The sequence below is a fragment of the Zeugodacus cucurbitae genome, chromosome 3 (genome assembly GCF_028554725.1).
Source record: "Zeugodacus cucurbitae isolate PBARC_wt_2022May chromosome 3, idZeuCucr1.2, whole genome shotgun sequence".
NCBI lineage: Eukaryota > Metazoa > Arthropoda > Insecta > Diptera > Tephritidae > Zeugodacus > Zeugodacus cucurbitae.
This window is the reverse complement of record NC_071668.1, coordinates 15400560-15420970: the sequence shown is the minus strand read 5'-3', so window position 1 is coordinate 15420970 and position 20411 is coordinate 15400560. Positions and strand designations below refer to the sequence as shown.

Sequence of the window (20411 nt, the reverse complement as noted above, 5' to 3'; positions counted from 1 at the left end):
TAATGTTGCGAGGTAGGCAGTCTGTTTTCTCTCCGCTGCGAGACGGCACTGCTCATCGTACCAGCTTGTTTTTTGTCGGTGCCGAAAACCAATTGTTTCGGCTGCAGCGGTACGCAGTGAGTTTGAGATGCCGTTCCACAGTTCCCTTATACCGAGATGCTGATGAGTGCTCTCAGAGAGCAGGAGTGCAAGTCGAGTAGAGTATTTCGTGGTTGTCTGTTGCGATTGCAGCTTTTCGACGTCGAACCTTCCTTGTGTTTGTTGACGGGCATTCTTTGCTGCACAGAGGCGGGTGCGTATCTTCGCTGCGACCAGATAATGGTCCGAGTCTATATTTGGTCCTCGGCGCGTACGCACGTCTAAAACACAGGAGACATGTCTTCCGTCTATCACAACGTGATCGATTTGGTTCCGCGTGTTTCGATCAGGAGACAGCCAAGTAGCTTGATGTATTTTCTTATGCTGGAATCTGGTAATACAGACGACCATATTTCGGGCCCCAGCGAAGTCGATCAGCCTCAGGCCGTTTGGCGATGTTTCGTCATGGAGGCTGAATTTTCCGACTGTTGTGCCAAAGACACCTTCTTTACCCACCCTGGCGTTAAAATCGCCAAGCACGACTTTTACATCGTGGCGGGGGCAGCGCTCATAGGTGCGTTCTAGGCGCTCATGTGTTATATATAGATTTATTCAAATGATCAAACCGTCCGTCTGTCCGTGCAACGGATAACTTGAGTAAATATTAAGATATCTTGACGAAACTTGGTACACATGTTTCTTTGGGACCGTGGGTGGATTGCTATTGAAAATAGAACATTGCCACGCCCACAAAATGGCTGGAGAACACAGAAGACCTGTAATCTACCTATATATACATAAGAAATGGCAGAAGGAAGTTGCACTCATATTTTTTTAATGTTGTATTTGGGGTATGATATCAATTGTGTAAAAATTGTCGAAATCGGACTATAACTTTTCAATGCCCCGGATATCGAACAGGAAGAACTCAGTGCTTAAGGGTAATTTTACACCGATAATATCGGTAAATCTAGTGTGTCTCTGATGTGTACGACTGAATATTTCAAAATTAGGTCCGATACAAATAGCCCATATATCATACAGAGAATGTAAAATATATTTTACATTCTCTGCACCCTGTGTTTATCATATGACATTCGTAGCGATAATGAAACATTGCATGCTCATTTTTTTGCAAATAGTTGGCAACATTTCAATTTTGACATAAATAGTCGCCAGTATTTTCAGTTTTCCACCGAATAGACAGCAAAAATAGGAGAATTGTGCGAAAACTGTATTTTATTACTACATTTTGTAGAAAGTCCTTAAATAAAGGTTTAAATACTGTAAGGAAGCAATTATAATTAAAACTTAAGTTAAATTATTAATATAGTGTGATTGTGAGTGTCATTGTCAAAATGGAAGCACTTATTCCGGTTATAAATAAATTGCAAGATGTTTTCAACACAGTTGGTTCGGATTCTATACAATTGCCTCAAATTGTAGTACTTGGAAGTCAGGTAAGTGACCAGCCGTTTAAAATGCTATCAGCATTCGCATAATAAGCTGATAAAACTGCAGTTAAGTGGCTTGTAGCATAAGCTGAGGGTAGCATGTGCCAATTGGAGATTATTTTTGCCGATATGCAATTCAGGGTTATGAAAACAGCAATTTTTTTTTATGTGGAACAATTGAAACATTATTTTCTTTTCTGAATTAATTATATAATAGCCCATAAGAAGCCGGCTTCGCAAGATGTCATCACTTTAGTATTAATATTTTGAAACGATATGTTAATAAGATGTTTATGTAACCTATAAGTCCAAAGTGATTTGTGTAAAAAAATCAATACCGAATGTGATGCGACTAAATATTTTGTTGCAATGACATTCTGCGACACGTACACACACCTGCCACTAATATGTACCTATATTTATTTATTCATATATAACAACATGCAACACGAGACTTGTAAAGTGCATTAGTCAGTTCCAATTAATTGTTATTTTCTTAACGATCACCAATGATATTGAGTAAGTTTGGGTGTATGACTACCACACTTCGGGTGGGGTGTAAAATCACGACAACGCATATATGGAAGCTATATAAAAAATATTTTTATGGTGGTCGATCATAGCGGGCAATTTGAAACCACAGAATAAATTCTTATACATTTTCCATTTATTCAGAGTGTATTCTAATTTGATAAAACAAACATTTATCATGCATAACGAGAAGGAGTTGAGAAATTCGGAGAAGCAATTAGCATATAGTTCAAGGTCCATATATGCCAGCAATATTCAATATTTGTACTTAAATTAATATTTAGAATAATATGCAAAGCTTTCATTTTCAATTTCTTTTATAAAAATAATTTAGAGTTCCGGCAAAAGTTCTGTTATAGAGAGTTTGGTGGGACGCTCTTTTCTACCTCGTGGTACAGGTATTGTGACGCGTCGTCCATTAATTTTACAACTGATTCATTGTCCTCTCGATGATAGGGAACATCGCTCAGCTGAAAATGGTAGGCAATATTTAATAATTTTTACGTGAACAATTAATACAATAATTTATTTGTATATGCAGGAACTATTAATGCAGAAGAGTGGGGCAAATTTTTGCACACTAAAAAGATTTTCACGGATTTCAATCAAATTCGTAATGAAATTGAGGAAGAGACTGACCGTGCGGCCGGCTCCAATAAAGGCATTTGTCCCGAACCCATTAACTTGAAAATATTCTCAACACGCGTCGTGAATTTAACACTCGTTGATTTACCTGGTATAACTAAAGTGCCGGTTGGTGATCAACCAGAAGACATCGAAGCACAAATTAAAGACTTGGTGTTAAAGTTCATCGATAATCCGAATTCGATAATTTTGGCAGTGACCGCAGCGAACACGGATATGGCGACAAGTGAGGCATTAAAATTGGCTAAAGAATGTGATCCCGATGGTCGACGCACCTTGGCCGTGGTTACAAAACTCGATCTCATGGACGCCGGTACTGACGCTATTGATATATTGTGCGGTCGTGTGATACCAGTAAAACTGGGTATTATTGGCGTTGTGAATCGTTCGCAACAAGACATAATTGATAAGAAGCAAATTGACGATCAACTGAAAGATGAAGCGGCGTTCTTACAAAGGAAATATCCGACATTAGCTACACGTAATGGTACACCTTACTTAGCTAAAACATTAAATCGTTTACTTATGCATCACATACGCGATTGTTTACCGGATCTGAAAGTAAATACTTTGCGCAAACTCATTATGTCAAAAATTTGGAAAAAATATATATATTTATAATTTTTCTTTTAACTCAACTTTAGACACGTGTCAACGTAATGTCTTCACAATTCCAATCGCTACTACACTCGTATGGCGAAGACGTTTCAGATAAAAGTCAGACACTACTACAAATCATAACCAAATTTGCTAGTGCCTACTGTTCTACCATTGAAGGTACGGCACGAAATATCGAAACCACTGAACTGTGTGGTGGCGCGCGTATTTGTTATATCTTTCACGAAACATTTGGTCGTACACTGGACTCCATACATCCATTATCTGGGTTAAGTAAAATGGACATTCTAACAGCTATACGTAATGCGACCGGTCCACGGCCGGCACTATTTGTGCCCGAGGTTTCATTTGAATTGTTAGTGAAACGGCAAATACGACGTCTGGAGGAGCCATCATTACGTTGTGTAGAGTTAATACACGAAGAAATGCAACGCATTGTACAGCATTGTGGCAATGAAGTGCAACAAGAAATGCTGCGGTGAGTGCATCACACAACAGACTTGCATTACTTTGATTTGTAACTATAACAAATTTGTATTTTAATCGTGTACTATTTAGCTTCCCGAAATTACATGAGAAAATTGTTGATGTGGTTACGCAACTTTTGCGTCGCCGTTTGCCTGCCACCAATGTAATGGTCGAAAATCTGGTGGCTATCGAATTGGCGTATATTAATACCAAACATCCCGATTTTCACAAGGATGCTGCATTAGTGCCCAGTCTACTGAAGGCGGATAATATCATTGAGCCATTCAGCCATTTGAGTGCGCAAGTGCAACGACGCACCAATACGCCACGCAATTCCAATTCGTCACCACAAGTGTCGGCAGCGCATCAACAACAGCAGCAGCAGCAACAGCAACAACAAATGCACCAACAGCAAAATGATGCCCAAGAACAAGTAGGTTATTTTATGAAGTTGTTAATATAGATATTTTCACACATTTTTTTTTTTTAATTTTTTTAATTTTTCAGAATCATATTGGTGAAAACGCCGTGGGTAATAGTTGGTTATCATCAATTCTACCACCGGCACCGTCAACTTCGCCGGCTGTTAGAGGACCAGATAGCTTCGATAATTCTGCAAGTAATACTCCATTACATAATAATATTTCGAGTCCTTTAAAACCAGTTAACTTATTGCCGGATATGCCAGTTCAACATGGTTCAAGGCGTTTAACCGATAAGGAGCAAAAGGATTGTGATGTTATTGGTGAGTACACAAATTATGCGTACACTTTTGGTTAACAGAATTTAAATTTTTTTTAATTTAATTACAAATATATTCATACATTTTCGAAATTTTTCAGAACGCTTAATTAAGTCGTATTTCTACATTGTGCGCAAATCCATACAGGATTCTGTACCAAAAGCGATCATGCATTTCTTAGTTAATTACGTTAAGGATAATCTACAAAGCGAGCTAGTCACACATTTGTACAAGTCGGAAAGAGCAGAAACTTTACTCAACGAATCGGATCATATCGCAGTGCGACGAAAAGAGGCGGCCGATATGTTAAAGGTATGCTCGTTACAAAAATTTCCATATTTATTTGTTGTATTACCATTTGCTCTATCTTTATCAGGCGCTCACCAGGGCAAACCACATAATAAGCGAAATACGCGAAACGCATATGTGGTAGAGAGTCGTGTTTTTGGTGTTATGGGGCTATTATGACATTAGAAATGTATTTAAAATACAGCATTGTCGTCGTTTGAGCTTCGTCACCAGTTGGTGATTTGTATTCTTCATTAAAGCTGCATTCATATATATACATACATATACGCATTGTCAAGTTTATTTTTTATTCACTTAAATTCTCTTTTTTTTCCTTTATCACTACTTGAATAACTCTTTTTTGCAAAACTAAACATACACAATTTTGAAAAAGAGTATGCATGCATTATTTTTTAGTTTCCCAAAAGAAGTGTGTTGGATAAAATATTAAATGCCATTTTTTTCTTATTAGAACATCAATTGCTTTCGTTCGACTTGTAAACAAAAGACTTGGTAAAAGTGGAAATTTAGACACATATAAATTTAGTATATATCTATGTTTTTGTGAATTTTCAAAAAATGTCACTCAATGCGCTGTTTAGTAAGTGAAATAATATAAAATATTTTAAATATTAAATTCGTCACACCTATTGCATTTCACTGTAACCTTCAAAAGCAAAAACAAAAATATCAATAAATATGCTAGTTTCCTTTCGTTTGAAATTAGTTAATTCATAAAATCTTTTAAGTGCTTAGTGAAAGTTATTTGTTATAAATGAAGATATTTGTTAGTAGTCCTTGTTTTTATATGTGTTTGGGTAATTAACTGATATTTAGCACAACTAAGTAATCTCGCCCATAAACAAAGACGACTAATTCATTCAGTTTATTGAAAAAAAACAATGCACTATTTATAACTGCATAATACTGGATATAAAATAAAATGATACTCTGTTAAAAAATAATAATAACTAAAATGTTAGATGTTTGTAATTCAAATTTAAACTAGTTATAACTCATGTTTTGGTTAGAAGCACTGTCGGAGCAGTAAATTACACTAGTTGTGAGTAGTAATTTCATTCCATTTCGAACATGATTGCTATTAACATTTCATATGTTAATTGGTAAAGTGCCGATTAGCATGGTTCTAAAGCGTGCATAAACTTCTTCACTACTTCTTTCAGTGGCAAATTATAAAAATGTAATTGTAACTAAATTCCGCTTCAAACAAACAAATTTCCATTTCATATAGGTTCTCCCTTGTAAATGAATACACATATATTTATTTATGCAGTTTGGAAAACGAACGGTTTAATACTTTAATTTAAAAATAAATACGAAATTTTTTTTTTCTTTTAATTTATATGCACCGTTACATGTGTATAAAAAAAACATGATACAACATTATTGACTACGACAGACTCGCGACACACCAGTTCCCATATGAAAATCATCCATGAAAGACGGCCTGTAGAATAACAATTGCAACAAAATACGCCAGTGTATTGCAACATTTTTGTTTTTTAATAACCAACATATGTTTGTAGTTGAGTTTAACTAATTAATGATTCATTTTAGTATAGCTATGGAAGTATTGTAAAAGCCAGAACTATTTACTTTTCGGTACTCGCTTCGTTCACTTAAGTTTAAGTTCTTCAACGATTAATACATTTTTATGCACGATTAGTATCAGAGAGTACACGCACAATACAACCCACACCACCTTTGGCAAATGCCTTTTCGTGCCATTGCAAAAGATGCCCGCTAGAGCCCTCTGATGGAATTTCAAAGCCGCGATAAATGTATTTCATTAAAACATCTAGTAAATCGTTTTGTTCGAGCGCTTCCACAGCTTGATCCATTTGTGATGATTTGATCGAGAGTAGCACACGTAGAGTTGTATTCAAGGCGTTGTCCTACATTAAAAGTGGTAACAATGTAGGTTACTTATTTCGTATGTCATAGACTGTGTGGTACATACCTTCACATGCTGATTTTTGCAACGTAATGGCGCATTTTGCAAGACATTAACTAAAGCCTCAACGGATTTACCCTGTGTAAGTAGTGTTGTTATTTCATTTTCATCTGGACCAACAGTGGCTGATATGGCGTCTGCTTCGTCTTCCTTAAAATTATCCTCATTATATTGATCCACATCGATTTTGCGGAATGCTGAACTAGAGGTATTCTTAGCCATTATTTTGTTTTACTCAGACGCAGGTAAATAATGATTTAATATAAAAAATCTATGAAATTTTGGATTATAATCTAAGTGGTGCACAAATATGATTCACTCATAGAACAACGAAAACGCTTATCAAAAATGTCAAATATGACAGCTGTCAACAAAAACGAAAGCCGCATGGGGTATATTCAGTCACAATTTCTTTATTGCAATAAATTTAAAATTTGTGTCTTTATTGCATATATAAAATGGAATAAAACTATTAATTAAGTTATTAAATAGTATAAAAAATAAATAATATATATGTATATAGTGTAATAACATACATAAATAGTTTTTAACATTTTATTAAATTAATTCTACAATTTATAATTATCGATTCCTTACTTTGTCGTAACCTCTATGCATGAAGAAATCAGCTGGTTTTGACATTTGATCATTGCTTCGCATTGAGGTATTTGTAGTGCTTTGATTGTCTATTTTATTATTATTTTAATTCGTTCAAATATTTTTAGGAAAAGATGGCTAAGTATTTGGGATTAGACCGTCTTGGTAAAATTTTTCAAATAATCCGCCAATCGGGTGGTATAAAGAATGCCTACATGAAGATGTACAGGTCAGTTGCTTCGAATTATTATGAGTCTCGCTTATATAAGAACAAGTCAATGGTTCAATAATTTTATAAATACATATTTTTTACGAATTTCCAGGTTTGACGATCTGAAAATTGGCACACTTGTAGGCACAGACAAATATGGTAATAGGTACTTCGAAAATCCATATTACTTTTACGGTCGCAATCGCTGGGTGGAATATGCCGACCACTTAAATTTGGAATATGACGGTTCACAAATACCCGCTGATTGGTATGGTTGGATGCATTACAAGGTATTATCCTTTTTTTCGTTTTGTAATAAGTTTGAGATACAACAAATATTATTGTTAAAATTTTCAGACCGACTTACCGCCAACACGCGATGGTAGCCGTCCCAAATACAAGTGGATGGCTGATCACAGTGAAAATTTGTCTGGCACCAAAGGTTATTAATTTTAATAATACACATTTGATTAGCGAATTATAGTATTTATTTAAGTATATTTGTATAAAAATATTTAATATTAGCGTAGATAGATATTGGAGGTACATATAAATTATCTGTTCACATACATATCTCGATTATCTGACATAGGCATATACGTACATATTGTGTGCACATCTTCTCAATATATTATTATTTATTTTAATATTAGAATAATTAGTTGACACACATGTATAATACAATAGTACAAAATATTATTATTATTATAGCTATTTTTTTTTTTTTTTAATTTTTTAATTAAGAACAATGAAAGCATGTGTACAGTTTTTTTATCTCGCTGCTAAATATGAACTACAAACGAAAAACATAAATTTATCTCATTTTCAAATTTACAAGATATCTCATTCATAAGAAGTTTGAACATCTCATATTAATTATATTTTATATGTAGATTGTATGTATTTTTTTTCAAACTATATTAATTGATATAATTGCATTATTTATTGCAGAACAATATATGCCGTATTCAACCACAACACCAAAAGTACAGGCGTGGGATCCGAAAAAATCTAAATGAGTTATTTTCTCGCAAATAATTTCATAAATAAATAGTGAATTAAAAAAGAAACGAACCGAATTAATTACTATCAATTGATAAAAAAAAATTGTCAACAATACAAAAAATACATATACGAAAGAGTTATTAATCGTACTCACACAAGTTTTAATTGATCTACATAAGGGCTATTCAAACACAATTTCTAAATATCTGCTTATAAACACAGAAGAAGGTAAGGTAAAGTTTTTTGTTACAATTTAATTTTTTATAGAATTATAATTAATATTTAATATTTACGTTTTCCTACAACAATATGGAATCAAAGTACCGACAGGTTTAAAAAGTTTGTGTCCACATACGTATACATAAAAAATATGTAACCAAATAGAAAACAAGTTTGTGTGTGTATGTATTAAATTTAAAATCAATCTATGTATGTATGTTTGCTAATATTTATCAAGGATTGTAAGTTTAGATTTATTATAAAAGATCATCTAAGAATGTTTTGGCGTACATTCGTCTTTTCTTAAATCTCCTGTGTGTATCATAACATTTTCTAGCAATAGCTCTTAATATATCTTCAGACCGACTAATTGTTGAAGTTAGTATGCAAGATTCAATATCAGCTATTTTATAAGGTTCTAACAATGTATTTATAAAATCAGTTTGTAGTATTTTTTCCCGCGAAAATACTAGTCCACATAGTGAACGTGCTGCGCTTTGGGTAGAGCTCCAGCAAATCTTCTCATAATCAGATTTACAAAGGTAGGTACTGTACTGACCAAGTACTACGATTGGTTCATCACCAGGGATATGAATGGGAGAATATAAACGCTCTCTCATAGTTGTTTTGGATTTTCGCTCGACGGATGGCAAATATAGCTTTACATTCAAATGGGGGTCCTTCTTAAGTCCCCTCAACTCTTTCAACAAGTATGTATACAATTTCATCTTAGTCCTGGTATCTGTTTTCATCTGTTTAATACAATTTTCTTCTTTTATCATTACGTCTTTTTCATCGCACTCGCAACTGACGTAGCACAGATTTCTTAAATTGTCATTAACATGACCGCACATTTCTTTAATTAGTATATCGAAAATTTTATCTTTATTTGAAGTGGGGGTTAATTCCTTTTCTTCATCGCTGGCATCATTATTGGGTCGCAAAATCGTTGAAATATCTTTTAAACTGTTTTTTATAACTTCACGAACTACATCCGTACTCGAAGCTATAATTAAATGATTTAATATAAGGACTTTTATATTATGCTAAAGAATTTTAATATTTCTACCTGTTTCATCGGACATACTGTTTGAATTTCGTATGCTAGTTTTTATCACTAAATATGATTTTAATTACTAATTATATATGTATGTATTAATTTTGTGGTTTCGTTTCCTACTTCTGGGCTTTATAGAATTTACTGTTTTAATTGCAAATTTCTAACTGTGTTGAAATTATTTTCTCACATTTTCTTTTAATTAACAGTGATGATAAAGTAAGTGTTAAAAATAAATTGATAAAAGACGATGTATGCTAACTACAATCTATTACATACATTCTTCACACTTCAAATTTCGGTACATACATACATATGTATGTATATAGAAAGTATCATTTAAAACATGAATTAGTCTAAAAAATATAAAATTGCTATAAAAGTGTTTTAAATATTTTTTAACTTGTATAGTTATAATTCTATTATTTTGAAAAAATATTATAACAAAATTATTAAAATATTTTTCATTCTAATAAGATACCTAACCTTAGGAAGGGTATGTAGGTTTATGTAAAATTCATCTGGCTGTACGTGCAACTGTACATGTTAGTCTCATACCTGTAGGTCCTTTAGACATATATGCGAGTACATAATTTTTTTAAATGCACCCTCCAGTAGGTACTTTGTAAACGCAACCAAGCCAAAACATGCAGAAAAGCGCGCCAACTAGAAAAAGACGCTGATGATTATTGTTAGGGGTGGTTTTTCTGTTATTGGACCATTTAAATACACAGGTCAGGTACACTTTAATGAAAAATACATTTTTTATGACTCGTTCTATTTGCAATAACAAGAATATGTAAAATTTTTAATAAAATCTTTCAAATTTAACAATTTGTTCCACAGTGAAAATATGTATTCATAATTTGGCTAATATGGCAACACAACAAATATTCTTTGCAAATTCTAGTTTTTGTATGCTTCCTATATTTATTGCGGTCTTGTTTTTTTCGTTTTCATTCAACAAACTGACGTTATTGACATATTTACAAGTATTCATACATATTTGCTTAAAACGGGCGCGCGAAATATCGCTTTTAAAACTGTAATGCGATTTGCTGTTATTTTCTCTAGTTTTGATGAACGATGTTGAATTTAACATAATTATTAAAAATACGTCTTAGATTAGATCGAAGTGGATTCTAACATTCATACTCGTATACATACATACATATGTCAACTACCTGCTAAATAGTGTACCGAAAAGAATATATTTCGTCGAAGTATAAATGAAACGAAGGTTAACTTCTCAGTAAAATAGCATAATCTTTATTGATGTATACTGCAAATCACGAGGAGTGCAATATAGTATATCTATAATACGGTACGTGCGTGCAAAATCGTTACAAAACAGAAACCATCTGCATTCATTTTTGTTAAAAGCATATAAAAAGAACATTTCGGAATAGCATTGAGTGCGCACAAGAACAGATCGTAATGGATTAGCAGAGGTATGTAATTTTTCTAACTACCTGTATGTATATGCATGTATACACCCGAAAGGACTCTATTCAAAGCAGAATTGTATTCTCATTTATCTGGGTTGTTTTCGCCACTTCTGGGTTTTTACAGCTCTTAATGTTCAGGAAGAAATTTACGCTGTACGAATCTGTATTCACAAGACTGTCTGCAGGCATGCGATCGCTTGCATTAGCAGAATTCATTTTACCTACCCTTATTTTAGCGTCCAAAAGGTTCATTTAAAGTACATATAACAGCAAACAACTTCGTAGCAAAGATCATTCACGTCTGTGCAATCTATACGTTCACACAAAGTGCATATCCTAAGCAACAAACTATTGCGGTGTCAAGTTTTAATTTAAAATAGTGACTCCACATACAACGAAAAATGGATCGCAATTCAATGGTAAGTTTACATCAAAGCTATAAAGCAAATTTGTATTAAAATACTTAATTTATTGATAGCATATTCAAACGGTTAATCGGCATGTTACCCATAATACAAACCATCAACAGCCTGTTACAGTATATACAAATGCAGACAGATCTAGTGAAATACAATATTGTTATGAACGTCCTATGATGTTGAATACTTGGACGCAGACCTCAAATGCGGATCTTGGAATTAGTGACGATTACATGCAAAATATGTACATTGAGGAGCAAAAACAAAGGGAGAAAATATTATTAGAAAGAATACGTGATCTTGAGTCTAAAGTACGTGTTCAGTCAGAAATTATTTCTCAACAATCTTCAAGTGGGCGTGGCAGAAACTCATATTCACAAAAAATACGAAACTCACGTGAAATAATTGTAAATCCAATACCAGTACAAATGCATGAAAATCAATCACATCATATGCAAAGGCAACAGCAGGATCAATATACAGCAACACAATTTCAAGTATATAATACAGAGGTGAGTTCAAGAAATGTACATTGTGAGGAACAGCAATCTCCACAACAACGCTCAGAGCCGACGCATCATTTCCAGAACAGTATGCAAACACAATATATGCCACAAAATGTCAACGTTGCTATACAACACCAAGACGTGCATACTGTCACAAATACTATACAAAGTGTCCGACCACGTAAGGTGAATTACACGATAATAGCTGATGGCAATGTCAACGGACACGATGGCCCTATAGAGATTGAAATTGCCGAAGAAGAAAATGGATTAAATTTAAATGGTTCCGCTGATTCTGAACGTTTAGAAATTTGCTTGGCAGAGGAAGCGCAGCAAACTACAGCAAATGATAATGATATTAAGTTCGAGCATAATGGGGAACAGAGATTGTCCACCCAATTACAACAACAAAATACTATTACGCCAGGCACTAGCTCGAAGCGTTTTAAAATGTCTACAGAAAATATTTCACAATACGCCGATCAAAACAAATGTGAAAGTCCAGAATCCACACAAACTGTATCACATTATTCAAATACTCGTGCAGTGACAGAAACTTCACCAACTGTACCACAATATCCAGATTCACAAAATTGTGAAATAACAGAACAACAGCAGGTAATAACTGCTAACGATAACCACTCCAATGTACCAGCTAATGGAGGTGAAATAAAACACGATGGACAGGAAGAAAGAGCTATGCGAAAATCAGACTTGAAACAGAATTCTTACACATCGATTGGACCAAACAATACACGCGTACCGATCAAGGTTTTCGATAATGTTAACTGGGATAATCCATCAATGGCCACAAGGAAACTTATGATGGCAGTTTTCGATCGTGAAACCTTAGCCACACACTCAATGACTGGAAAACCCTCGCCAGCTTTTAAAGATCATAATAAGCCACTTAAGAAAATGTTAAACCCTTTGGTTATACAAGACATTATATTTGCAGTTACTCGACGTTGTAGAGTATCCGATAAAGAGGTTCGTAATGCTATCACCACCAAGTGTGCGGATGAAAATAAAATGTGGAAATTAGCACAGGCCAAATTCAAGCCATTTACAGAGCAAAACAAAGAAAATGTTGCTTGATGTACATTATTTAGGTTATTAGAATACTTGTCAATACTTCTGCAGTTACTAAAAAAGTATTTAATTATATACCGCCAAATAAAAGATTTTAAGCAAATTTCACAGATCTCGTAAAAAGTTGGTAAACATGTACATGTGTGTGTATACCAAAGAAAAATGAGACCAAATACATACATACATCGCACAATCAAAACTTAAATTTATTTATTTTAAATGTACAGTATATTGTAGTAACAAAACTATGAAGTTTGTTTCAATGAAATCGAACGAATTACCAGATATTTGTTCTTGCTAATTTATATATATGTAAGTACTACGTACATAGATGTAAGCTATTGAATGATTTTATGAAATGTTTCATAATAACGAGTGTTTCCAAATAATGTATGCATATATGTATGTATTTATACGTGGGTACATATTTATTTGTGTGAAAAAATCAAATAAGTTGATGTAAAAATTTTGTACTTACAAATGTATTATTGCTTATTTTAGCCTAAATGTTGTTCATGGATATACAACCAAAATGAAAACACAAGACGAGAGAATGATATAAATTATACTTTTACTTTATATGAACAAAAAAAAAATAGTTGCGTGTCTATATTTGAAAATTTTAGGTTTTGTAGATTCATGCAGTTCTGTCTGTGCTATAATCTTTTCGATTACATAAATTCAAATATGCGTAGAGTGACAAAACTATACAAAAATGAATAACCATACTGAAATGATTTTCTGTTTATTGCATTTTGTTGTTCATATTTCATACATAAGTAGGGGTCCCCAAAACAGTCGAAAGGTTATACAGTTGATCTTCCATAACTCGAACTCTCGAACTGGAAATAGAAGAAATTTCATACAAATTACTTTCCATAACTCGGGAATCTCTCTAACTCCTAAGTTTTTTGTGGATTATGGTGATTTGAGATAAGTAAGTTCAGCTGTATTTTGGTGTATTGTGCGAATCTTTTATCAGTTAGCTTATAATTTGTGTTGAAAAACACTCAATTCGATTTTGTTGCTCTACAGATTTTTGTACAACTGTCAAAAACAATTTTTATTTCTATTTGCACTACATTATCGGCATATACATACATATTTACATACGTTTGTTTGAAATTTCAATTTTGGAAAGCGGTCAAAATTTACAGTTGTGTCTAATTTCACGTTACCATGACGGCGGCGGTTGCAGTGAGCGCATAATAATTTCCCAAAACAATCATCAGCTGTATAATTTCCCAAAACATTACCCTGTTTGTACACGCACACACACAACAACAGGTCGGCGGCTGTCAATCTCTGGTCTGGCAGGAGGCGAATAAATCTTCAAAACGTAAGCACAGAGAACGGAACGGTAGGCAAAGGTTGAAAAAGATAAAAAGTGACAGCATAGAGAAAATTTCGAGCAAATTCTTTTCCTAGCAGTGTAATCAAGAGTTTTGAAGATTAATTGCAACATCAAGCAAAATAAAAAAATTGGGTTTATTACTGTACAACAAAAGCGGTGTGTGGACGCTATTGAGTGGCATAATATTGTAATAAACATTTTTGCGATAGTTATTTGAACTTTATTCTGGCTGTGTGGTCGTGTGACTGACTATTCGAATTGAATACTACTTTGTTGGTCGTTGTAGCGGTGCTTGAGAAGTGCAAAAAATGGATATCTTGCGTAAAATGTTCAAAATGAACGAGAAGGAGTCATCAAGCTTGAACGGAACCGATCATAAGGACGAGTAAGTGAAATTAACATAGAAAGCATACGCATGCATATTATTTGAAAACTTGTCGAGTGAGTTCTTGCAATCTACCATAATTTTTTCTATATTATTAACATGAAAAGTATTCGATCGATATTGTGCAAATTATATTCTTGGGTAGATACTTTGGCCAGGCCAATATTCGGAGGCTGCGCATATTGCAGTATATCCTTTGAGTGTTGCCATCGTTTTTTTTATTCGTCAAGAATCAAATGATACAAAAAATGTACACCAAATCATTTAAAGTAGTTGTCTATTTACATTAAAAAAATGATTTCTTGATTTTTTTTCTCTTCGCTAGAGCAACGGCAAAGGACGAGTTTCGCAAACCACAGTGGTTCGAGGAAGCGGAAACTGATGATGAACTATTCGATGATAATCGTAAGTTTGCTTTTCAAATTTTCACAAATCCTGTAGAGTTGCAGAAACACTTCGAGCGGCAAATGCAACAAATTTTGGAAGCAGTTAGTGAATTTGAAGGTAAGTAACTGTTTAAAAGTTTAATTTATATTTACTTTTTTATTTAAACAAAAATTTTATTTTCAAATAAATAGATAGTGATGTTAAAATCGATAAAGATTTAAAGGAAGATTTTCTAAAGCCAGGATTTGAAAATATTGACATTTTGAAAGAGTTTGAAAAAAAGAAGGCCGAAATCATGGATACTGATTTGGATGGCGAGTAAGTAAATCTGTTTTACAAAGTATGCAAGTTATACTATAGTAAATTGTATATTGCAGAATTTATGCTGATCAATTGCATTCATTAATGCAACGTTTATCACCCAATGAGGAATTGCCAAACATTTTGCCACGCAATGACAACAAAGCTATGCGTAATCCTATACGTAAGCAAAAATTGAGCGACGAGGAGAAAATTTTGGGCAAAATACATGGTACCCTGGATAATGAAGACGCACCGAAGCAGCCACGTATGCCGCGCGCTCGTCCTGACATGATGACACCAATGACACCGATGATACCACGTGGTCCAGCACCATTTGGTGGAGGAGTTTTTGAAGGGACTTACCAGGTATGTCGCAATTCATAATATTGAAAGCTATAATGATAAAATGGCATGTGTTTGTGTAAATATTTTTGGTTCGAATCAGGAAGTAATCCTTTTGATACAAATGAATGAATTTTCATTTTTACAGTTTGATTGACTGTCACACATTTTCCACAAAAACTGTTTTGATATTTTTTTATATTATTTTGGGTTTAATTGCTTTTAATTTATGCAAATTGTGTTTTCGAATGCATATACATATGTATACTCCTACATAAAGATAACTTTCTATGCTGCTATAGGGTCCGAAAATGTTCAGCCAGAGTGTAATGTCTAAAACTATACGTAAACCGGATGGTAGTTATGAGACTACAAAGGTCACCAAGGACTCTCAAGGTAATACAACAACAACTATAACACGTACCATTGATGGAAAATCCGAGACAATTACTACGTATGATAATGCTGGTGGTGCCGGTGTCATCAAACAAAAGGAGGGTGGCATCGCCAAATCCGAAGAGTATTCGGATCGTAATATTTACGTAACAAAAGAAGGTTACGCCGTACCAAGGAACCTCTGGTGACCAGTGGTGCTTATTGGCCGAATCCTTGTTGGCAACTTATTACCCGTCTATATTCAAATTCAGATATACTATGTATTAGTAACTAGATCCTTAAGTGTTTGGTGTTTTAGATGAAATTCAATTGAGGCTACAGAAAGCAGATAGCATTGCATGAGCAGCAGCGGCAGCAATAATGACAGCAACAACACGGATGACCGCAGCATCCACAACTATAACCGAAACAAATACAGAACAAGTATGGTAGACATACACAGGTGAATTTGACTTAAATATTTGTCCATCATTTGATGTAAATTGGAATTGTGTAAACGATTTACATAGGATGTTCACTTATTGATGCTACACAATCATACGTCTATAATCTCAAGTGTACAATTCTATACTGGTTCTGTACTGTTTTCATGGAATTTATTTCGTATATCTTAATATTTTAATTTGATTACGAGCATCTTCATGGAGCGTAAACAGAACTTTGTGATTTATTTCGGGGACGTATATCTCTGGATCAAACAATTGATCATAAGAATTCACTATGATTGTTTGATGAACGCTAGCGTCAGCGACAGGGTGAGCTGAGAAATGAGAATGTTGTTTATTTGTTGAAACGATTTACGTTTAACATATATACACACACACGAATGAGTCGCCCAACTGCCTAGCTGTCACATTGAAGGGCGGTGTAGTTAGAATTCGGTGGTATTTAAAAAAAAAAAAATATTCGAATGAAACATATCGACTCGGAATATGTTAAATGACAGTTAGTTAGGAGACAACGGTTGACAGCGATTATGAATATTACACAAAAGTATTTTTTCTTTGATTCTTTAGTTAGCACGAATTAATTCGTGATATGGATTTTTCTAAGTGTGGTTGGTTGCTTTCAATTGAAGGAATTTGAGCGCGATGATATCTCAATAATTACTTTTGTCATATATAATACTTTACGAATGTAGTTTGTGAGAAAATGAATATTGGGATACTGCAGTACTGAGTTTCAATGAAATCCATCTAAAGTGCAAGAACAAAGAAAGATGTTTAAACATAACATCATATATACATACATATTTACTTATGCTATATACACATACATATATTATAAATCCTTCATCTAAGTTAATATTCATTCTCAAATGCGCATTGGCGCTTGATATCATTTAGCTATAAATATTTGTTTTTCATATGAACATATAATACCTATTGGCAACCATAAAGACTTTGATATTATTTTGTAGTAATTTTAATATTAACTGTGTAAAATATAGTTTTAAAACTTTTGACGAAATTCAAAAAAAGTTAACATATTGTTTATTTTTTTAAACGTACATAGTATATACATTTATGCTTTGTCAATAGATACATATTTGTTTTGAAATCTTAAACTCTTTAATATGTATCGACATGCATAAATGCTACATACCAATTAAATTAACTAAGTTAAGGATTATTTCTTAAAATTTATATGCCATATTTGATTTGGTTATTTATGAACCACATTTCAGTGTTCTACATATATTTTAACAGTTGCAAATATAATTTAACGTACAGATATTTGTATCTACTTAAAACAATTAAAAAAATATATATTATCTACTTACATGTGCAATTAAAATTGTTTTAAATGTTTTTCTTTTTTATTTAAGGCGTTGATTTTCTCTAAATATAAAAATAATAACATCGATATCGTTGAGGCAGAATATTGCATTTACATATATGTGTATATTAAGTTCTGGTTTTAATAGTAATAACAAATATAAACGAGGTGGATTTGTTTATACAAATCACAGTGTTAGTATATACTGAGGTATTAGTCGGCACAAATAGATTTAGTGTTTTGAGATGTCTGACGAAATATTGTATCTTAATCATTTCTTAAATTCACTTTTTACTTTATGCGCTTCTCCGAGTATAGCATCCGCAAATTCTGTTTTTACAAATGATTTCAAACAATAATGACACCAATGCTTGGTAGGTTTGTCCTAGTAAAGTTATACATATATGTATATTTATTTTTGTTTTGTTTTTATTTATTTATAATTTACCAAACATATATAGACCCTTGGATGACCCAGTGCACCATCGCCATCACAATGTACTACACGTTCTGGCGTTATTATAGTTTCTATTTCATGTGCGAATACGGCGCCCCAGTTCTTGTTTACCCAACGTTTAGCGTTCATAAAACGTACATTTCGGTAGTCATCCTCTGCCCATAACTGCGTAGATAGTGTACTTATAAGTGTAATAGTTTCACATAAATATTTGGATAATATGTAGTACTTGTCCTGTGTGTGATACTTCCTTTAGATCACTTCGCAAACGTATCAAATGAAAATTTACAAATCTCTTATGTTTGAGAGCATCTTTTAAAAATTTAGTCGTCCACATTTTTTTAATTCCAATAAAAACAAAATCTAATATTAAAATTGATATGTCTTTACGACTTTTATTACCCTGTATACTTGTTAAAAATTTCGTAAATATATTCTGAGGAAGACTTACCGTGCTATTAATGCTTTTTCTTTTAAATAATTTTTTTTTATAATATATACCAACTAAACGGTTTATCAATATTGAAACTTCTTAGTACTCGCAAATTAATTAAACATCACATTTGCATTTTATATATCGCCAAACTCAAGTATCAATATTAAAAGCAATATTTTCACGACTAAAATCAAAATCTATGGTGATTCGTTTTCAAAATATTTATTCACAGAGACAATTCAAATCAATAATTCTCCCACTTGTATTTTTCCACATTCAACTTCTTCCAACAATAAAATTTAATGGTGGTGTCCCTCTTTCTTTACAAATCTAAGACCACAATATCCACAGATTTGAGGACCCGGTTTATCCTAGACGAGGAAATATGAAAAAAACATTTAATCGAAACTCGCAATATAAACAAACATAAACATGCATTAAATACACTTATATCCGCTTACCAAATTTATGTAAATTTTAGGATGACCCAAGTTCGCATCACCGCCATCACAATAGACAACACGGTCTGTAACTTCAATTGGTGGTACTTCATCGATCAAATTGATGCCCCAATTTTCGTTCACATATCGTTTGGCATTAACAAATCGCACATTGCGATAATCTTCCTTGTCAAAAACCTAAATTACAAAAGTGCATTAGTTTATTATGTGTATGCAAAAACAAAATAGAAAATATGTATAATGTTTGCGTAATAGGCTGATGGTTTGATGATATACACCTGTCCAGTGTGTGTGGATTTTTCTAAATCATTGCGTGAGTTGCTATAATTGCGGCTTGAATTGACGATAGATGAGCTCAGAACACGGCTAGTCGAATTACGACTTAAAAGTTGTAGCCCACTGTAGAGTTTTGTACACGCCATGACTTTTTTAATTCCTAACCAACTGCAAATCTGTTGAAATGGATAGAAATCAATTAATAAATAAAGAACTGTCAGAATCATATGTTTACATGAGCACGATGGTTGCCACTAGAATTAATAAATATTAAATTTGTAATTTATACTTTGATTTTTTGTACCAATAATTTTGTAACAGGTTTACAATAGTGTAAATTATCTGCAATATTGTAAAATATATGTAGATGTACCCTATAATTTTATGTATTTTGTCTTGATCTCAGTTTCACTTTTTGTTTTTTCTTATTGGAGTTTTGACAAGTTGCGCGGGTTTTTCTGTGAAAATGTTGTGTCAAATCA

The 20411-nt window shown here is 33.1% G+C and overlaps 8 protein-coding genes and 1 long non-coding RNA gene across 13 annotated transcripts; 4 read left to right on the top strand and 5 right to left on the bottom strand.

Annotated features, from left to right (window-relative positions):
* The first annotated feature begins 1246 nt into the window (after positions 1 to 1246).
* On the top strand, positions 1247 to 5111 carry LOC105218358 (dynamin-1-like protein). 2 transcript variants are annotated; one of them, XM_029044230.2, is made up of 9 exons: positions 1247 to 1538; positions 2398 to 2542; positions 2605 to 3269; positions 3353 to 3804; positions 3885 to 4227; positions 4302 to 4413; positions 4483 to 4539; positions 4637 to 4848; positions 4913 to 5111. In XM_029044230.2, exons 1-9 carry the CDS (start codon positions 1437 to 1439, stop codon positions 4967 to 4969), a joined length of 2145 nt encoding a protein of 714 aa, XP_028900063.2. In that variant the 5' UTR covers positions 1247 to 1436; the 3' UTR covers positions 4970 to 5111. The 2 variants fall into 2 exon arrangements, with proteins under 2 accessions (XP_028900063.2, XP_011192200.2); XM_011193898.3 differs by having other exon boundaries at positions 4302 to 4539.
* LOC105218356 (actin-related protein 2/3 complex subunit 5-C) lies at positions 4636 to 7147 on the bottom strand. Of its 2 annotated transcripts, XR_008470293.1 has the most exons (3): positions 6806 to 7147; positions 6442 to 6740; positions 4636 to 6381 (listed from the first exon to the last, which is right to left on the bottom strand). XR_008470293.1 is itself a non-coding variant. In XM_011193897.3 (2 exons), the coding sequence occupies exons 1-2, from the start codon at positions 7019 to 7021 to the stop codon at positions 6498 to 6500; spliced, it is 459 nt and encodes a 152-aa protein (XP_011192199.1). In that variant the 5' UTR covers positions 7022 to 7147; the 3' UTR covers positions 4636 to 6497. The 2 variants fall into 2 exon arrangements, 1 of the variants encoding a protein (XP_011192199.1); XM_011193897.3 differs by having other exon boundaries at positions 4636 to 6740.
* Positions 7148 to 7413: 266 nt separating this feature from the next.
* Positions 7414 to 8761, top strand: LOC105218355 (probable NADH dehydrogenase [ubiquinone] 1 alpha subcomplex subunit 12). Its single transcript, XM_011193896.3, has 5 exons — positions 7414 to 7463; positions 7525 to 7625; positions 7720 to 7897; positions 7965 to 8049; positions 8559 to 8761. The coding sequence occupies exons 2-5, from the start codon at positions 7531 to 7533 to the stop codon at positions 8624 to 8626; spliced, it is 426 nt and encodes a 141-aa protein (XP_011192198.1). The 5' UTR covers positions 7414 to 7463; positions 7525 to 7530; the 3' UTR covers positions 8627 to 8761.
* Positions 8762 to 9042: 281 nt separating this feature from the next.
* On the bottom strand, positions 9043 to 10110 carry LOC105218354 (uncharacterized). Its single transcript, XM_011193895.3, has 2 exons — positions 9901 to 10110; positions 9043 to 9837 (listed from the first exon to the last, which is right to left on the bottom strand). Exons 1-2 carry the CDS (start codon positions 9914 to 9916, stop codon positions 9089 to 9091), a joined length of 765 nt encoding a protein of 254 aa, XP_011192197.1. The 5' UTR covers positions 9917 to 10110; the 3' UTR covers positions 9043 to 9088.
* Positions 10111 to 10841: 731 nt separating this feature from the next.
* LOC114804714 (uncharacterized) lies at positions 10842 to 13443 on the top strand. 2 transcript variants are annotated; one of them, XM_054226830.1, is made up of 3 exons: positions 10842 to 11339; positions 11573 to 11755; positions 11815 to 13443. In XM_054226830.1, the coding sequence occupies exons 2-3, from the start codon at positions 11738 to 11740 to the stop codon at positions 13357 to 13359; spliced, it is 1563 nt and encodes a 520-aa protein (XP_054082805.1). In that variant the 5' UTR covers positions 10842 to 11339; positions 11573 to 11737; the 3' UTR covers positions 13360 to 13443. The 2 variants fall into 2 exon arrangements, with proteins under 2 accessions (XP_054082805.1, XP_028900059.1); XM_029044226.2 differs by having other exon boundaries at positions 11461 to 11755.
* Positions 13396 to 14604, bottom strand: LOC128920181 (uncharacterized). 2 transcript variants are annotated; one of them, XR_008470296.1, is made up of 2 exons: positions 14467 to 14604; positions 13396 to 14195 (listed from the first exon to the last, which is right to left on the bottom strand). It is a non-coding gene; the product is annotated as an uncharacterized LOC128920181 (long non-coding RNA). The 2 variants fall into 2 exon arrangements; XR_008470297.1 differs by having other exon boundaries at positions 14455 to 14586.
* A 344-nt stretch (positions 14605 to 14948) lies between these two features.
* Positions 14949 to 20114, top strand: LOC105218353 (uncharacterized). The gene is made up of 5 exons (XM_029044228.2): positions 14949 to 15092; positions 15418 to 15596; positions 15671 to 15797; positions 15857 to 16148; positions 16427 to 20114. Exons 1-5 carry the CDS (start codon positions 15016 to 15018, stop codon positions 16706 to 16708), a joined length of 957 nt encoding a protein of 318 aa, XP_028900061.1. The 5' UTR covers positions 14949 to 15015; the 3' UTR covers positions 16709 to 20114.
* On the bottom strand, positions 18389 to 19122 carry LOC105218352 (NADH dehydrogenase [ubiquinone] iron-sulfur protein 6, mitochondrial-like). Its single transcript, XM_011193893.3, has 3 exons — positions 18986 to 19122; positions 18748 to 18921; positions 18389 to 18684 (listed from the first exon to the last, which is right to left on the bottom strand). Exons 1-3 carry the CDS (start codon positions 19091 to 19093, stop codon positions 18571 to 18573), a joined length of 396 nt encoding a protein of 131 aa, XP_011192195.1. The 5' UTR covers positions 19094 to 19122; the 3' UTR covers positions 18389 to 18570.
* LOC105218351 (NADH dehydrogenase [ubiquinone] iron-sulfur protein 6, mitochondrial) lies at positions 19399 to 20111 on the bottom strand. The gene is made up of 3 exons (XM_011193892.3): positions 19932 to 20111; positions 19654 to 19830; positions 19399 to 19563 (listed from the first exon to the last, which is right to left on the bottom strand). The coding sequence occupies exons 1-3, from the start codon at positions 20073 to 20075 to the stop codon at positions 19492 to 19494; spliced, it is 393 nt and encodes a 130-aa protein (XP_011192194.2). The 5' UTR covers positions 20076 to 20111; the 3' UTR covers positions 19399 to 19491.
* Positions 20115 to 20411: the final 297 nt, after the last annotated feature.

What these genes read in the sequence shown, in the direction of transcription:
- LOC105218355 (XM_011193896.3), top strand. Translation starts at nt 7,531, where the DNA reads ATGGCTAAGTATTTGGGATTAGACCGTCTTGGTAAAATTTTTCAAATA. An exon ending in ATGGTTGGATGCATTACAAG is followed by an intron (nt 7,898 to 7,964) that starts GTATTATCCTTT and finishes TAAAATTTTCAG; the next exon opens with ACCGACTTACCGCCAACACG. An exon ending in AAATTTGTCTGGCACCAAAG is followed by an intron (nt 8,050 to 8,558) that starts GTTATTAATTTT and finishes TATTTATTGCAG; the next exon opens with AACAATATATGCCGTATTCA.
- LOC105218356 (XM_011193897.3), bottom strand. Translation starts at nt 7,021, where the DNA reads ATGGCTAAGAATACCTCTAGTTCAGCATTCCGCAAAATCGATGTGGAT. An exon ending in GCAAAAATCAGCATGTGAAG is followed by an intron (nt 6,741 to 6,805) that starts GTATGTACCACA and finishes CTTTTAATGTAG; the next exon opens with GACAACGCCTTGAATACAAC.
- LOC105218353 (XM_029044228.2), top strand. Translation starts at nt 15,016, where the DNA reads ATGGATATCTTGCGTAAAATGTTCAAAATGAACGAGAAGGAGTCATCA. An exon ending in GGAACCGATCATAAGGACGA is followed by an intron (nt 15,093 to 15,417) that starts GTAAGTGAAATT and finishes TCTCTTCGCTAG; the next exon opens with AGCAACGGCAAAGGACGAGT. An exon ending in AGCAGTTAGTGAATTTGAAG is followed by an intron (nt 15,597 to 15,670) that starts GTAAGTAACTGT and finishes TCAAATAAATAG; the next exon opens with ATAGTGATGTTAAAATCGAT.
- LOC105218351 (XM_011193892.3), bottom strand. Translation starts at nt 20,075, where the DNA reads ATGGCGTGTACAAAACTCTACAGTGGGCTACAACTTTTAAGTCGTAAT. An exon ending in AATCCACACACACTGGACAG is followed by an intron (nt 19,831 to 19,931) that starts GTGTATATCATC and finishes TTTGTAATTTAG; the next exon opens with GTTTTTGACAAGGAAGATTA. An exon ending in CTAAAATTTACATAAATTTG is followed by an intron (nt 19,564 to 19,653) that starts GTAAGCGGATAT and finishes TTCCTCGTCTAG; the next exon opens with GATAAACCGGGTCCTCAAAT.
- LOC105218352 (XM_011193893.3), bottom strand. Translation starts at nt 19,093, where the DNA reads ATGTGGACGACTAAATTTTTAAAAGATGCTCTCAAACATAAGAGATTT. An exon ending in AAGTATCACACACAGGACAA is followed by an intron (nt 18,922 to 18,985) that starts GTACTACATATT and finishes CTATCTACGCAG; the next exon opens with TTATGGGCAGAGGATGACTA. An exon ending in CAAGGGTCTATATATGTTTG is followed by an intron (nt 18,685 to 18,747) that starts GTAAATTATAAA and finishes TAACTTTACTAG; the next exon opens with GACAAACCTACCAAGCATTG.
- LOC105218358 (XM_011193898.3), top strand. Translation starts at nt 1,437, where the DNA reads ATGGAAGCACTTATTCCGGTTATAAATAAATTGCAAGATGTTTTCAAC. An exon ending in AAAGGATTGTGATGTTATTG is followed by an intron (nt 4,540 to 4,636) that starts GTGAGTACACAA and finishes GAAATTTTTCAG; the next exon opens with AACGCTTAATTAAGTCGTAT. An exon ending in AGGCGGCCGATATGTTAAAG is followed by an intron (nt 4,849 to 4,912) that starts GTATGCTCGTTA and finishes TATCTTTATCAG; the next exon opens with GCGCTCACCAGGGCAAACCA.